Raw genomic sequence first — 16,659 nt, 5'->3', positions numbered from 1 at the left:
AAAAATTGTAAGAATTACCATAAACTAAATTAAAAAGATATTTCGTCTGATTTTTGATCAGGTAAGGCTTCATAATGGACAACCGATCGATGTGTGTTTTCGAAATGTCGTATATACCTTAAGCATAGGTGCGTTGCACCTATGCTAAAAACGACAACACAATAACAAGAACTAGTCGTTATATTCACGTACTTAACTATGGATATGTATTGAAAAACAATTTTAAAACACACACTATGTTTTGCATTTTATCGAACAAAATAACAAAAATTTGGCCATTGTAGGGTTATTTAAGACACATCACATCCGGCATCATTTAATGTGAACTGCCCAGCGTAATCAACATGACAATCAAAATGTTTCAACAAAACAATGTCATTGAATTTCTATTCAAATACTAATTTCGTTTGTCCTCTGCGTCCAGGCATCTTCTGATAGGTCAGCCGTCGTTTCTTTGATGGCGTTGAGGAAGTCATTGCCATTCTGTTGGTCACGTCCTCTTCACCTGATGAATAAGTGTACATGCAAAAATCATGAGAACGCTTATATATTTTGTCATGAAATTACTTGAAGAAAAATATTTCAAGTTTGTCGTACGCATAATCAAAATAATAAAATTATATTAACAAGTCTGTAAAATACATTGACATTGATAGAAATTGGTGATAATAAAAATACTGCTATCGTTATTCAAGTCAGTCTTCAAAGATTTATTTATAAATGGTTTTTCATTATCATATATGAAACGAAATGTTAAAACAAAATTCAATACAAGGGCTGTTTGTAAAACATGCATGCCCCCATATGGGCTGTCAGTTGTAGTGGCAGCCATTGTGTGAATACGTTTTTTGTCACTGTGACCTTGACCTTTGACCTAATGTAAGTTTTTTTTTTGTGTGTTTTTTTTTTTGGGGGGGGGGGTAGGGGTGAGAGGGGGGTGAGAGGGGGGTATAATGTGGGGTGTGGTAATTTATAAGATGTTTAAAAAAAATGGGGGTTGGGGGGGTAGGGGGGTGGGGGGGGGTAGGGGGTGCGGGGGTAGGGGGGGGGGGTGAGAGGGGGGTATAATGTGGGGTGGGGTAATTTATAAGATGTTTAAAAAAAATTGGGAGGGGTGGGGGGTGGAGGGGTAGGGTGGGTGGGGGGTAGGGGGTGAGAGGGGGGTATAATGTGGGGTGTGGTAATTTATAACTAAGATTTAAAAAAAATTGGGGGGGGGGTTTGGGGGAGGGGTGGGGGTGGGGGGGTGGGGGTGAGAGGGGGAAATAATGTGGTGTTGGGTAATTTATTAGATGTTTAAAAAAATCTTTTTTTTTGGGGGGGTATATTGTGGGGTGTGGTAATTTATTAGATGTTTAAAAAAAATTGGGTGGGGGGTGGGTAGGGGGGGTGGGTGGGTAGGGGGGGGGGTAGGGGGGTGGGGGGTGAGAGGGGGGTGGGGGTGAGAAGGGGGTTTAATGTGGGGTGTGGCAATTTATTACATGATGTTAAAAAAAATTGGGGGGGGGATTTCCTCTATTCATTAAACATGAAAATTAAACTTATTGCATTTGTTGCCCCTGTATATAAGAAACATATAATAGTATATTACCTCCCCTGTCCTGCTTATATTTATATTAATCAACAAAATTAAACATTAACACAATATTTAATATACAAAATATACAAAAAATCTCATATTCTGATAATATTTTTACTGATCCACTGTATTTTACTCAAAATATGATGTTTCATTGGACTGATAATTATAGATTTAGGATTACAGACCAGTTGCTTCAGTAATATTGTTCAGAGTTTGCCCTGTTGGCCGCGTATGCATTCTTGAGTTATCATTCAAAAACCATTTTACTATTTCGGGTCACCATGACCTTGACCTTTGACCTAGTGACCTCAAAATCAATAGGGCTCATCTGCGAGTCATGATCAATGTACCTATGAAGTTTCATGATCCTAGGCCCAAGCGTTCTTGAGTTATCATCTGACATACCACCTGGTGGACGGACCGACAGACCGACCGACCGACATGAGCAAAGCAATATACCCCCTCTTCTTCGAAGGGGGGCATAATAAGGGCACGATTATAATGAAAAGATATATGTTACAACATTGAATGCTTATCGGGGTATAAGGTTCGTTCAATCTCCCATTTTGATTGATTACCTGGGTATGAGGAACTTTCAATCTCCCCGTTTGATTGCTCACAGCGGTATAAGTCACGTTCAATATCCCTGTTTGATTGCTTACCGGGGTATAAAGCACGTTTTAATCCCTGTTTGATTGCTTACCGGGTAATAAAGCACGTTCACTATTCCTGTTTGATTGCTTACCGGGGTATAAGGCACGTTCAATGTCCCTGTTTGATTGCCTACCGGGGTATAAGGCACGTTCAATATCACTGTTTTCATAATCCAAATCCATGGGAGGCGAATTCTCCGACGCCCATGGTGACTGAGCCATGCGTAATCTCTCTGCGTTTGACGTCAAGTTTCCTAAGGATAACATATTAAATAGTCAAAATGGTTGAACACATATGGATGTAGATACTATATAGACGAAGTCTAAAACGAAACAAGATTGATACAAAGCTCTAGTAACGATCATTCTTACACAAGTTACACGAATTATGCATATTAAGTAAATCACTTCCAGACGTCCATACAATTCTTTGTTAAAATACACATTACAATCAGGAAGAACGGACAACAAAATACCCAAGTGTTGTTCACCAGAGATTTCCGTGGCTTTGGGCGTTTTCAGCGTTTGTCGCTGCTGAGGTTGGGCAAGTCCAATGCTCAATTTAGGACGAGATGTTCTGTTTGCAAACCTGTTATATGGGCATAAATGGTGATTTTACACGACACTGTCAACAAAAGCACGAGCTTTGTCACCCAAGAAAGTATTTTTTAACAGGGTTAAAATTGAGTAAAAATTGCTCTTACAAAAAAAGGAAACAAGAGCTGTCACCATAGGATGACTTATGCCCCCTATAAACGCTTGATAGAAGTTAGGAGCTTTTTTCCAAACCTAAACGCAGATTTCGAAACCTAAACACGGGCCCTAAGTTCAAGGTCAAGGTCACAGGGGTAAAAAAAGGCCTTGTCCATTTACACATGCATACCAAATATGAAGGTTATATCTCAAAGGACATAGAAGTTAATTATGAGCATTTTTCAAAACGTAAACGCAGATTTCGAAACCTAAACGCGGACCCTAAGTTCAAGGTCAAGGTCACAGGGGTAAAAAGTTTTGTGCGTATGGAAAGGCCTTGTCCATATACACATGCATACCAAATATGAAGGTTATATCTCAAGGGAAGTAGGAGTTATGAGCATTTTTGAAACCTAAACGCAGATTTCGAAACCTAAACGCAGACCCTAAGTTCAAGGTCTTATTACCATATCAATTCTTCCATTTAGTAAAAACTGCAATAATGTGCAAAGTCACCACTTAACTTTTATCTACATACTAAGCTTCATCGACATAGCTTAAATGTTTCAGTAATCTTTGATTTTATGTAGAGCCGCGTCAAGAATGTTGATTACTGGCATAAATCAATTATAATTTCGAATGTGAAAGAATACAATTTAGTGTTTGCATATACATTGTAACTTGTAATCGGGATTTTTACACCATATATTGCGGTTTCTTGTTTAGATGCATACTATTTGATGATTATTTCTCCAATCTTGCAAAAAAGGAAAGTTATAGTATAATGTTCATTGTGAGAAAATCTATTTAGCCAAGTCATCGAAGAGTAGATCGAAGTTAGCATCCATCCTATATAATATATATACATTATTGTAAATAATATTACAATGTATTATCTTTTATTCTTTTAGGAATTCAATTACCAAAACGATATCAATACGAAAAGCTAATGCATTGTTCTTCAAAACAAAATGAACACGTGTAAAGCAAATCATATTCATATACTTAAATATAAACGGAAACGTATAAAAACAGGCAAACTTATGTTTAAAATAATTTATGGAGGAAACGTATTACATATACCTTCTTGTTTTTTTATTAATCAAAGATCCCATATCATGATGTGATAGATTAAAACCCAACACTTCAATCTCATAACTTAAAATAAATAATTTTAACTATATAAATCCCCAAAGACCGCTAAAAACGGGATGTCGATAATAATGAGGTGCCATTCTTGTCAAAGGATAGATGTCAAACATTCAACAATAACAATTCATGTTTGTTGTTTTTTGGTAACTTGATAAAAGGCTTCCTAGTTGTTTTCGTGGAAACCTTATAAAAGGCTTTCTAAAACTAAAATAACGTGAGAATAACTTTTGCGAAGATGACCGAAAATAAGTGTTGTTTCAAATACGTGATATCCAGTATTATTAAATAGAACTCAGAGAGAATTGATGACTTATTACCAACCGTAAATAAAACTGCTGACAAATTATCAAAGTTCAAGATATCCTGGTTTAGTCTAAGTTCCAAACTCCTTGGGTAAGGCATTAACAATGAATCATTTATTTATGTTATTGCAGAATGCCTTTCGGGATAATAAATGGCGGTGCAGCTCACAAAACAACTGTCCAACTGACCCACCTATAACTACATCTGTGTGTATTGGTTAAAAAGTCTCCACATAGTGCAGATCATCACACAGCAAAGAAATGGCAAAGAAAAAACACGAAACAAAACAGATTTATACAGTTCTAGCCACCTGATTTGGAAATGATAAGTGAATATATTTGATACAAGATAAAGCAGCTTCATGTACCTTGAAAACTGCTGAGAATTCTCTATCAATTTTCGTGTGGTTTCTCGTAGGTCGTCTTCCAGAGATCTCATTTGAGGTGTCTGTGCCACAGGCTGCAGGGACCCTCTCTTCGTGGTAAGCCTATCTATATCTGGGTTTAAAAACAAACTCATACTTCTTCCTATTTCGCGCTGAAACAACTGCGGTTTTGCAGACTCAGTTTCATTACTGCTTGTGAATGATACAACAAGACTGGGATCTGATATATCGATTATTTTAGAGTCGAAATTGAAACGAACTTCCTTTTTTATCAGATGTTCCGTTGTGCATTTCTCTGGAGTCCTTTTGGAAATCGTCGGTTTGATATGCTCCATCTGTAAACCGCTTTACAAGTTTGTCCATTGATGGATTTTTAGTAAATGCGGTCACTGCTTGAGGGGTAAAATGAGTCCAGTTCGGGGCAGCATCGTTCTCCGACAGTTTTCCTATTCGAGAGCATCTACCAACTTCAATTGCATTTTCTTCCTCATACGCTACGTATGGTATGTCATATACTCTTCTATCATCAAAAGTTATATCGGCAAGTGCAATGGCACACTCATTTCTATGCTCTATTTCAAAGCCCAGATTGTTGTTAGAGATAGAGTTGGTTTGTAAATGGTCTCTATAATCATTACTGTCATCAGTACGTTCAGTACGCATGGCCATGTCAATTTCCTCTGCAGAAGGAAATTCCAACTCAAATTCTTTTCGTGAGATCTTGCCTACCAAAGCATTACCTTGATGTTTTTGAATACCAGTTGCATGTGCAGAGAAACCACCGCCAACACTTGAATGTCTCACCGCTGGCTTTTCATTCAATGTCTTTTTTGAATTCTGAGGTAGACCATGGTTATATTCAAATACACAACCATGATTATTATCAAATACTAGGCCATTATATGACTGATCTGTAACACTGCCATTGGAGTGACTTTCGTCAAATGCTTCGCCACCGAAAACATTTATTCCAGGTGAATTACATTTGCGTCTTCCATGTTGAATTGGGCAGCTAGTTCTTGGCACACTTCTTTCATCCGGTTGACGACAATTGGTTCTCCAACTTGAATCGGCATTTTTTGGCGAAAAGTCAACATCGCTCGCAGGTATTGATTTTGAAGCAAAATTATTATACATCGGACTTGTTTGTGTTTCAGTTTTATGCTGTTTGAACGCGGTTTCTTTAACGACTATGCTTTCATTTTGAAGCTCGTTTTCTTCACAAGGAATTGCACTTTCAGCAATTGCATTCTGGAGATTTTCTGATCCGGACTTTTGATTGCAAAAAGCATTTAACGACTGAAAAGATCAAACCATGTCAAATGGCGGATAAAACAGGACAGATATAGATTTTTCGTACGCCGTGTATATCATACATATGAAAACTAGTACAAATAAATGCATGTTTTTTATTAATAGAATTCTCACACGCCTTATTAAATGTTATAATAAAAACGTATTCTGGGTAAGATATGCATATTATAACGAATGAATTGCATATGGTAAACTTCTGACCTGCATATAGACCGACATATCCGATCATTTAAATGCAATTTGGATGTTCAATAAGGTTAATGCAAAACTAATTGTAAAATGTAGAATTGCGTTTCTTATTAATATACTTCTCGTTACCAGTGTTATACAGGAAAGCATTTCCAAACAAGACCGCTTTATTTTGACAAAATATGCCCGTTTAAAGGTCTGGGTTATATTTATCAAGTTCGATTATTAGAGAGAGGAATATATATATTAATTTAGCAAATTTCATATCATTCAAGGGTCTTTTTTTTAGAATTGCTCTGGCGGATTATGCTGATTATTATTCTCGGCCGAGATTTTGTGCCCAAACACATTGCGACCAATTTTGATGATGACAAGGAAGTATATTAAATGAGGTAAGGGGGGGGGAGCAGGTTTAAATGTCTCTTTTTTATTATTCAAAGGCATAATTAGGAAGTGCTATATTTGTTTATCGAATTTTGCCGAGATTTAAACCCTTCAAACATTATGACGAAGTTTCATTATGATCCGATTTAAACTGTTACAAAGAGGAGGTTAATTTGACCATTATTCATTATTAAAGGGCCATATTTCAGAAGTGATTCATGCGAACAAACTGAAAATAACACTACCATAAGTCTTCACCAAGGTACTAATATGTGCACAATCACACCGTTCCATGATGATACAGTTTCAAAGCGCGCTATGTTTATTTTGCTTTTTTACATTCAAGTGAAATAATTCAGAAGTGATTGAAGCCATCTGACTGGTTATCAAACTAGTTGGAGATGTTATGCAAAAAAAATAATTAGAAAAGTTAATTAAAAGACATCCTTCTCAAGAACCAACCGCCGCCTGTCACGTGCCAGACAAAATAGTCAAAATAGTAAGCCGTTGATTAAACCAGCTGATAAAACACAAAGTCTGTTACCTTGAGTATCTTCCTTGGGATCCACTTCAACTTAGCCACGAGTTCATCAAAACTGAATGCGAAAATCTGCGCAAAGGTCAAATTGGTGGCCACCAGCTGAGCACTAAACGATGACATATTGCCAATACTTCAGTAAATACAGTATAATATAACTTCACAATTTCCAAATAACCTACTATCAACAAACCAAACAAATAGAATTCAGCATCACATGACAAAAAAGTGTACATCATATTTGCAAGCACTACATATCAACATTCTAGTATAAAGAATTTCTTCACGTTGTTCTTCATTTCTTCATACTTACTTGAATGAGCTCATGAAAGGCAATGAAAGAAAACATTTCTCTTTCTGAAAAATATAAACAACAAAAAATCATATTTATGTTCAGACATGTGTTACAAATTCATGATTTGTTTATCTACAACCCAATTTTTTTAAATAATAATAATAATAATGATAATAATAATATAAAGGATAATTAACATGCTAATTGAAACTCTTAAAAAGGTACAAAATAGCACATTCAAGTACACTTAATGATGTTCTACTTGTTTATGGTATTTAATTGTTGACAGATAAAAATCCTGTCAATAATTTAAAGCACAATTTACGGAGTAAAGTTAAACCCCAGTTTATACAGTACCTCAGTCATATCTTGGGAGATCCACTTTCTAGCCAGCCATTCAGGCCATGGTCTATCAGTGTTGGTTTCCATGCCAGTCTCGCTTATGTTTCTGACATAGTATGCAACTTCTTCTATGGTTTCACACATAATGATCTATAGAACGATAAAATTATATACATTGGTAACACTAATTCATATAAATGCATCACATAGGCAGCCTGTGACATGACCCCCTAGTCTACCTTCATCTGTTATGAATGATTGTCACATCAGCAACACAGTAAATAGCAAAAACTACAACAAACCTACTTTGATACAACACACAAGACCTTAGAACTGATCTGTACAGTAACACAAACTACATGTATGTACATCAGGTGTTACATTTTTTGGAACAAAGTGTATTAATAATAGTATCAATCTGGGTTAATTGAGGTCAAAAACTATGTCATCAGGCCAAACCTTTGACAAAAAAATTGTTACCACTATAGAAACCACATTTATGACTCAAATATGATGAAAATTGGTTGGAATGCTTATTTTGACAACAAATAGGCCAATAATAAATCTTGAACAATTAAGGGAAACTAGAGAGTAAACAAGGCAAATGTTGATGCCGCACAATTCACAAAGCACAACGGACAAAAGTCGATCACAAAAGCTCACCATGAGCACGTTGTGCTCAGGTGAGCTAAAAAGTAGGTACCGAGCAGCTTATTGATTCAATGTTATTCAAATTTTAAAGTATTTTTTTCCCCATAAAGAGCGGTTATTCCATAAGCAAAATGACCACATTCAAGTTGTTCCAATTGTGAGCACAAAAAGCTCAAACTGTAAATCAACCCCTTGGTGCAAAAAGGTACCATGTGATATTGAAATTAGGAGGCACATAGAACCTTTTTGGACCAATAGGGAGAATTGCAATAATGACTGACCTGCTTTGAATCAACGATTCAAGTAATTGTGATTGAAAATTAGTTTTACTAATAGATAGCACTTTACAGCATTATGTTATGGAAAGAATAGGTATTAAATTTTGTCAATTGAGTTTTGAGAAAAAAACAACATAAAAATCACCAACAAGAAAAATTGTAGAGAGTATGTATATAAAATTCATAAATATTGGCAGAGAGGCTCATATATGTTGAAAATCTAATATACCATCTCAAAATACTTGAATAATACTTGAATAATATACTTTAACCCTTTCCCCAATAAGAAGCTAAGTGAAAATGACTTTTGCAACCAGCATAAAACCAGGTCAGCCTGCGATAAGCTTGCAGTCTGTTCTGAGGTTTTATGCTGCTTGCTGCTTATCAATATTTACGGGTTGGAAATGAAGCCTTTAAAACTTAAATCTAGTAAAAAAGGTCTTTAACTTTCTAAGGATGTACAAAAACGTCAAAATACATATCTAAGTGGTTTAAGGGTTAACCCTCTACCACTTAAATACATAGTTTGACGCATTTATAGTCCTTTAGAAAGTTAAATTTAATCTAAGACCTTTCTTACTAGATTCAAGTTGTAAAGGCTTCATTTCAAAACCTAAGATACTAATGAGCAGCAAACAGCATTAAACCTCAACATCCTGCAAGTTACTCACAGGTTGTTCTGGTTTTATGCTGTTTGCACATAGCCATTTTCACTTTGCTTCTTAGTAGGAAAGAGTTAATAGAAACAGTTAATACCTTAACACTGAAGTCTTCCTTTCTGTGAACAAGACAAGCAACTGCTGCATGCAGCCTGCTTATATTGCTGATCACATGGTTGGGAAATTGATAGCTGGCAATGACAATCATTTGATAGTTTTGTCAAAAAGAGAAACATTATTACTATACCAAATACTAAAAGTCAACATAATTAATGCTAATGCAATACTTGATATGAAGTACAGAAAAATACATTTTGGTACATCCATAAAAGTAAACATGGAATCTGTTTGTTGCATCATGTATTGAATACATCTTCAATCAATATTCTCTATTTTTCAATATGTAACAACAGCTGCTCATGAACTAATTATTTCAATAACATTGTACATGTAATAGATAGTTTGTGGATCAAATACAAGTATTGTATAGGTTCAAATGATGAAAATATTGTACTGGATAATGACTGTTGGTTTCTCAACATTTTTAAATATGAAGAGATATCTAATGTAATTTGAATATATGAGGCTTTTGCAATGTAAACTATTGCAAAACTGCCCAAAGTGTTGTGAATAAATATACAAATTATTCTGCTACTTTTCTTTAAGTAAGGTCACTTAAATTCGTTATTAAATCTCTTTATATTTGCCAACTAGGAAAAATTATCAAATGTACAGGGCTCCAAACTGCTACCAGTCCTTGATTAACTGCATGTGTGACTGAGTTATCAAAATTGGCTTGCTACAACATTTATATGTCAGATGCAAATAAACCAATTATTTAAATAAATTGAATGTAAAAAGAATACAGATACAATGCCCTTCTTTGCTTGTACCTGTTAATCTTTCCTAATGAAGCCACCAACACCCAAAGATGCATGTACTTCAAAGACAATGCAGCAATCTTGGTGACAAGTTCTTGTACTTTCATGTCATTACCAACATCTGCAAGATCGCACTGAACAATCCCCGTTGACTCATCTACATCGATGTCTGAGAAATAACACTTGTGTCCTGAACTTTCGAACATGCTGTAATTTCTCTCAACCAGCAAGATGTTGAACCTTGAATATGTGACTTGTTCAATAACACTTGTCATCATACAATGTACTTTGTCTCCAAAGAATTACAAACATGATTTAATTGATCTGAAGTGGTCATATTAAAGGATCACATGTAACCTCACACTTAGTCTTTCAATTTCAAGTATTGAAAACATTTATGTATACAATTTAAAACACAAGTAATCATGACACGTGTCAAACCATTAAATCTGATTTCTTAAGACATTTTCAGATTTCATTGTTAATTACTTTCAACCTTTAACACATAACAAAAATGTAGGTCACAACAAACACTTGGCATAGTTATTACTTAATATAGATGTTATGGTATAAATTCAACCATTTCCCACTCAGAAGCAAAGTAAAAATGGCTATGAGCAAACAGCATAAAACCAGAACAGCCTGCGAGTAACTCGCAGTCTGTTCAGGTTTTATGATGTTTGTTGCTCATCAGTATCTTCGGGTTCGAAATGAAGCCTTTAAAATTCCAATCTAGTAAGAAAGGTCTTAAATTAAAAATAATTTTCTCAGGGACTGCAAAGGCGTGAAAATAAGTATCCAAGTGATAAAGGGTTAATAACAATAAAATATTTCTGGCACTGTGGCATATAATGAAAACGTAACAGACCTTGCCTCCAGAAGTTGGAGCAGAGGTACATTTGTACTGATATGCTGGGAAGCAATAAGAGTGATCTGGTACTGTGGATGCTTCATCTTGCACTCAGTCTTCAATGACTCAAATGCTGAAGAAAAATGAGCCTTGCTTTAGGAAAATGATGCTTAATGCTTTTGCATGAAGTGTCGCCCCCAGATTAACCTGTTCAGAATGCAAAGGCCAAACAGGGACAACACTTTTCACAAAACAGGATGTTTTGCTTAGGAGACTTCCTTTACACGAAAAAACCCAATAAGCAGAAAGTTTTGTTCCAGATAAGCATGCTGGGCCTGCACAGGCTTACCTGGGATGACACTTTATGCATATGCATTAACCCTTTGAATGCTGGGAAATTTGTCATCTGCTAAAATGTTGTCTGCTGAATTTCTAAATAACATTTTCTTCGATTTTTTTCAAAGAATACTATCAGAATAGCAAACAGTTTGGATCCTGATGAGACGCCACGTTCTGTGGCGTCTCATCTGGATCCAAACTGTTTGCAAAGGCCTTCAAAATTCGGTTTCAGCACTGAAAGAGTTAAGCCCCCTGTACCAAGAGTGAGGCTCAAATGTATTGCCCTTATGTTAAATGTAGTTTTGTTTAAAAAGGCTTTGAAATGCGAGGAAATGTCTTATATATGTAGTATACATTATATATCTTTCACAAAGCCATTAAGCTTAGAATAATGTAAAACATGTAGCATTAAACAATGTTCTTACATTATGTGGTCACCAAGTATTAATCTTTTTCATGTGACATCACACTAAAACTTGTTGTATTTCATTCCTTTTTAAATCTCTCTTTCTTCGAAATGATGCATGTTTTGTATTTAATTGAAACGCATGCTGTTAGTGCATATGTATGTTTATGACGAGGAGAATGAATGATAAACAAGGGCTGTTTGTAAAACATGCATGCCCCCCATATGGGCTGTCAGTTTTAGTGGCAGCCATTGTGTGAATACGTTTTTTGTCACTGTGACCTTGACCTTTGACCTAGTGACCTGAAAATCAATAGGGGTCATCTGCAAGTCATGGTCAATGTACCTATGAAGTTTCATGATCCTAGGCCTAATTATTCTTGAGTTATCACCAGGAAATCATTTTACTGTTTGGAGTCACTGTGACCTTGACCTTTGACCTAGTGACCTGAAAATTAATAGTGGTCACCTGCCAGTCATGATCAATGTACCTATGAAGTTTCATGATCCAAGGCGTAAGCATTCTTGAGTAATCATCCGGAAACCATTTTACTATTTCGAGTCACTGTGACCTTGACCTAGTGACCTGAAAATCAATAGGGGTCATCTGCCAGTCATGATCAATGTACCTATGAAGTTTCATGATCCTAGGCTTAAGCATTCTTGAGTTATCATACGGAAATAATTTTACTATTTCGAGTCACTGTGACCTTGACCTTTGACCTAGCGACCTGAAAATCAATAGGGGTCATCTGCCAGTAATGATCAATGTACCTTTGAAGTTTCATGAAAGTTTCATGATCCTATGCCTAAGCATTCTTGAGTTATCATCCGGAAACCATTTTACTATTTTGAGTCACTGTGACCTTGACCTTTGACCTAGTGACCTGAAAATCAATAGGGGTCATCTGACAGTCATGATCAATGTACCTATGAAGTTTCATGATCCTAGGCCTAAGAGTTTTTTAGTTATCATCCAGAAAACATCTGGTGGACGGACGGACCGACATGTGCAAAACAATAAACCCCCTCTTCTACGAAAGGGGGCATAAAAAGAATGATCATCTGCACAGGAGTCAATGTGCTGACAGGTGATTATGCATGTGTAAATACCTGTAAGATCAATCAATTCCATTTGGAAATCCATATGTCTGATATTCTGCCGCTCGCAGAGCTGTTGCCATGGCGAATTCTCCACCCGTTCATATTCCACTACGAGACAGAACTGTACCCATGGAAATGTGTCTGTGATGAATCTCTGAGGAGAAATGAGGCAGTTGTGCTGGTCCAGTCTGAAGGTTCAAAAAGGGGTAAATGCATGTGAGTAAAGTGTTGTCCCAGATAAGCCTGTGCAGTCCGCAAAGGCTAATCAGGGACAACACTTTCCACCTAGACTGGATTTTGGCTAAGAAGACTTTCTTTTCACAAACAAAATATCATAAAGCAGAGAGTACCATCCCTGACAAGCTTGTATGGACTGCACAGACTTATCTGGGACGACTGTACTTTTGACATTTTTTTGACCAATGCCATCCAAATTTGAAACTTGAGGAATATGACTTCTATGTAAATTGTAAAGCTAGAAAAACCCTGAAAGGTGACTTAGATAATATTAGTTCACTATTACGAGGTTTTTCAATACTAAGACAAACTTTACTACAAAACTTCAGATATGCTTTAACAATATTTCTAAATCACCCTTGTATTGAACAAAATTCCTAATCATCATATAGAAATAATAAAAATCCATTTTGAAAATTAGTATTTTCCAAGATAGTAACATCTATTCAAAGAATATATATCTTCAGGGGATGAAATGAAGCACTAATGACTTACGCATCAATAACATCCTCTGATAGTGGAGAGGAAAGAATACCAGGGGATATAAGCTTCCCAAGGCCCAGTGCATTCTGTAGACAATGCAGCAGTGTTGGCATTTCCCTCTTCACCAGGATAAGCATCTAGAAGGATGAATTCAAAACCAAGTATAATAAGAATTCAACACTTTTTACAAAAAGCACATTTTGTGTTATGGGGTACTAAGCAGGAAAACTGATAAACACATGCTATTTTCACACCTTTATCTGCATAAAGAAATAGATATACTTAAACTGTCAAATGCCCCAGTAATGGCGAGTCTCTAATTGATTACAATCGAGCAATTATGCAATCAGCACAATTGGCAACGTCATATTTGAATTTCAACAAAATGCTCAAGAGTAAAATGAGAAGTTGGAGAAATTGAGAGCCAAGACCCACCAGCGTTATTTTGGATTCAGAATATAGCGCGTTATTTTGGATTTACAGTGTACTTATATTTTAGTTTGAGCTTTTGAACTAATCGGACTGCCTGTAAACCCGACATACTGTTTCTTATTTAAAGATTGCAAAACCGACGACTTTATATATCACTGGTCATGATAAAACATTTCACATCAATACTTCGTAATGAGGACATACTTCCAGTTTCAAATCCAATGCTTCTGAAAAGTGGAAGTTATTTTTACCAAAAATGTGAAAACATGTTTAGTGAACAAACCGACCAACTGACCAATAGAACAAGATGTGTTTGTGAAACACAATGTCCCCCTATATGATGTTTGACCTTGAAGGATGACCTTGACCGTTCACCACTCAAAATGTGCAGCTCCATGAGATACACATGCATTTCAAATATAAAATTGCTAGCTTCAATATTGCAGAAGTGACATTACATGAGCAATTTTGACCCATATATTTGACCTTGAAGGATGACCTTGACCTTGACAATTCACCACTCAAAATGTGCAGCTTCATGAGACACATGCATGCCAAATATCAAGTTGCTATCTTCAATATTGCAAAAGTACTCGTAAAATGAGCGATTTTGGCCACATATATTTGACATCTGACCTTGAAGGATGACCTTGACCTTGACCTTTCACCACTCAAAATGTGCAGCTCCATGAGATACACATGCATGCCAAATATCAAGTTGCTATCTTGAATATTGAAATATTGCAAAAGTGTACATTAAATGAGCGATTTTGACCCATATATTTGACCTTTGACCTTGAAGGATGACCTTGACCTTAACCTTTCACCACTCAAAATGTGCAGCTCCATGAGATACATATGCATGCCAAATATCAAGTTGCTATCTTCAATATTGCAAAAGTTATTGCAAATGTTAAAGTTGGCGCAAACCAACCAACCAACCAACCAACAGACCAACCAACAGACAGGGCAAAAACAATATGTCCCCCACTACTATTGTAGGGGACATAAAAACTGGTATAGTGACTCCAAATATCCTATCCCTGTGAGGTATAAATATGAAACCAAGCAAAATGAAAGTTCACATGCTACAAGCATCTACATATTCATATTGGTCAATAAATCAAGCGTTATAATACATTTATTTATTTTTCATAATTTTGGGGCTGAATTTAAGTTGCATGGCATGCCTTTCTTGACACTAAAAATATCATGAAAGCAAAAGTGATGTTCCTGATTAGCCTGTGTGGACTGCACAGGCTAATCTGGGATGGCACTTTACGCACATGCAGTAATCCCTTTTTCACAGAGCACGGCTCATATAAATTTTAATGAATTTATTGACCAGACACAGTCCCTTTTTTTAACTACATCAGTATGATTACTACTGATACTGATATTTGAAACTTAAACTTAAAACAAAGCAAACCTTCTGTTCTTTGTCTCTGGATTTTGCTTGCTTCTTTTTCAGCCAAGTTTCTATTTCTTTGCAAACTGCGGAAATTTTTGGGTGGGATATCTTATTCTCTGAGAATTGGGCTTTTATCTTAAAAATGTGTTGTCTCACATTGCCAAGGTCGCCTGTAAAGTGATTTTCAATACATAGCTGTTATTGAGTATTGTTTTCAATAAGATAATACACAGAGTAACACAATTATAACAAGAGCACCACATAATGGGTGCCACGCTCGGCTACGGGTGCAGTTTTGAATAAATGAAAGCTTGTCAGAATTATTTATTTATGTATTTTTTTAGAGGTCACAGTGACCTTAACCTTTGACCTAGTGACCCCAAAATGGGTGTGGTGTGTAGAACCCATCAAGGTGCATCTACATATGAAGTTTCAAAGTTGTAGGTGGAAGCACTTTGATTTTAGAGCCAATGTTAAGGTTTTAGCACGACGCGGACGGCATACGTCAAAAGGCAAGCAAGCTATGACAATACCTAGGGTTTTCTCCAAAAACGCAGAGCTAAAAATTAAACTAATTAATATAGTAGCCCTAGGTCTAGTATGTTTGTATTAGGCTACAACTAAGTTTCATTTACAAAAGTTAAAATAATTGAACAACAATCAAATAAAACTTTTAGATTAATTTTTAAAAGTTCAAATAATTAAAAAACTATGTTACAGCATTTTTTTTTAAACAAAATAATCATAGATTATATGGGTTTAATTTCTGCTCATAATGTCTATTGCTAAATGTCAATTCCATTCTCAAGAATGCCATTCAAATTGGAACTTTAAAAACAATATGTGTTTGTGAAACACTATGTCCCCCATATATTTGACCTTTGACCTTGACATTTGACCTTGAAGGATGACCTTGACCTTTCACCATTCAAAATATGCTGCACCATGAGATACACATGCATGCCAAATATCAAGTTGCTATCTTCAATATTGCAAAATTTGACCTTTAAGGATGACCTTGACCTTTTACCACTCAAAATGTGCAGCTCCACGAGATACACATGCATGTCAAATATCAAGTTGTTATCTTCAATATTG

At 35.9% G+C, this 16,659-nt stretch overlaps 1 protein-coding gene across 5 annotated transcripts in view; it reads right to left on the bottom strand.

Annotated features, from left to right (window-relative positions):
• Positions 1-166: 166 nt before the first annotated feature.
• Positions 167-16,659, bottom strand: part of LOC127862415 (protein shortage in chiasmata 1 ortholog-like) — a 37,184-nt gene continuing 20,691 nt past the window's right edge. For 2 of the 5 annotated variants that reach the window (XM_052401523.1, XM_052401524.1), the window contains exons 18-19: positions 15,580-15,731; positions 13,731-13,855 (exon numbers count right to left, since the gene is read on the bottom strand). In XM_052401523.1, coding sequence (XP_052257483.1) covers positions 15,698-15,731 — 34 coding nt within the window. In that variant the 3' untranslated portion in view covers positions 13,731-13,855; positions 15,580-15,697. Of the gene's footprint in view, positions 506-2,327; positions 2,490-2,711; positions 2,825-4,750; positions 6,068-7,199; positions 7,303-7,506; positions 7,551-7,845; positions 7,981-9,515; positions 9,610-10,311; positions 10,540-11,167; positions 11,283-13,007; positions 13,187-13,730; positions 13,856-15,579; positions 15,732-16,659 lie in introns of those variants that run through there. The other 3 variants (XM_052401520.1, XM_052401522.1, XM_052401521.1) reach the window with 3 other exon arrangements.

The sequence above is a fragment of the Dreissena polymorpha genome, chromosome 16 (assembly GCF_020536995.1).
Source record: "Dreissena polymorpha isolate Duluth1 chromosome 16, UMN_Dpol_1.0, whole genome shotgun sequence".
Classification (NCBI taxonomy): domain Eukaryota; kingdom Metazoa; phylum Mollusca; class Bivalvia; order Myida; family Dreissenidae; genus Dreissena; species Dreissena polymorpha.
The sequence above is the reverse complement of the archived record's forward strand: the minus strand, read 5'-3'. Positions and strand labels throughout refer to the sequence as shown.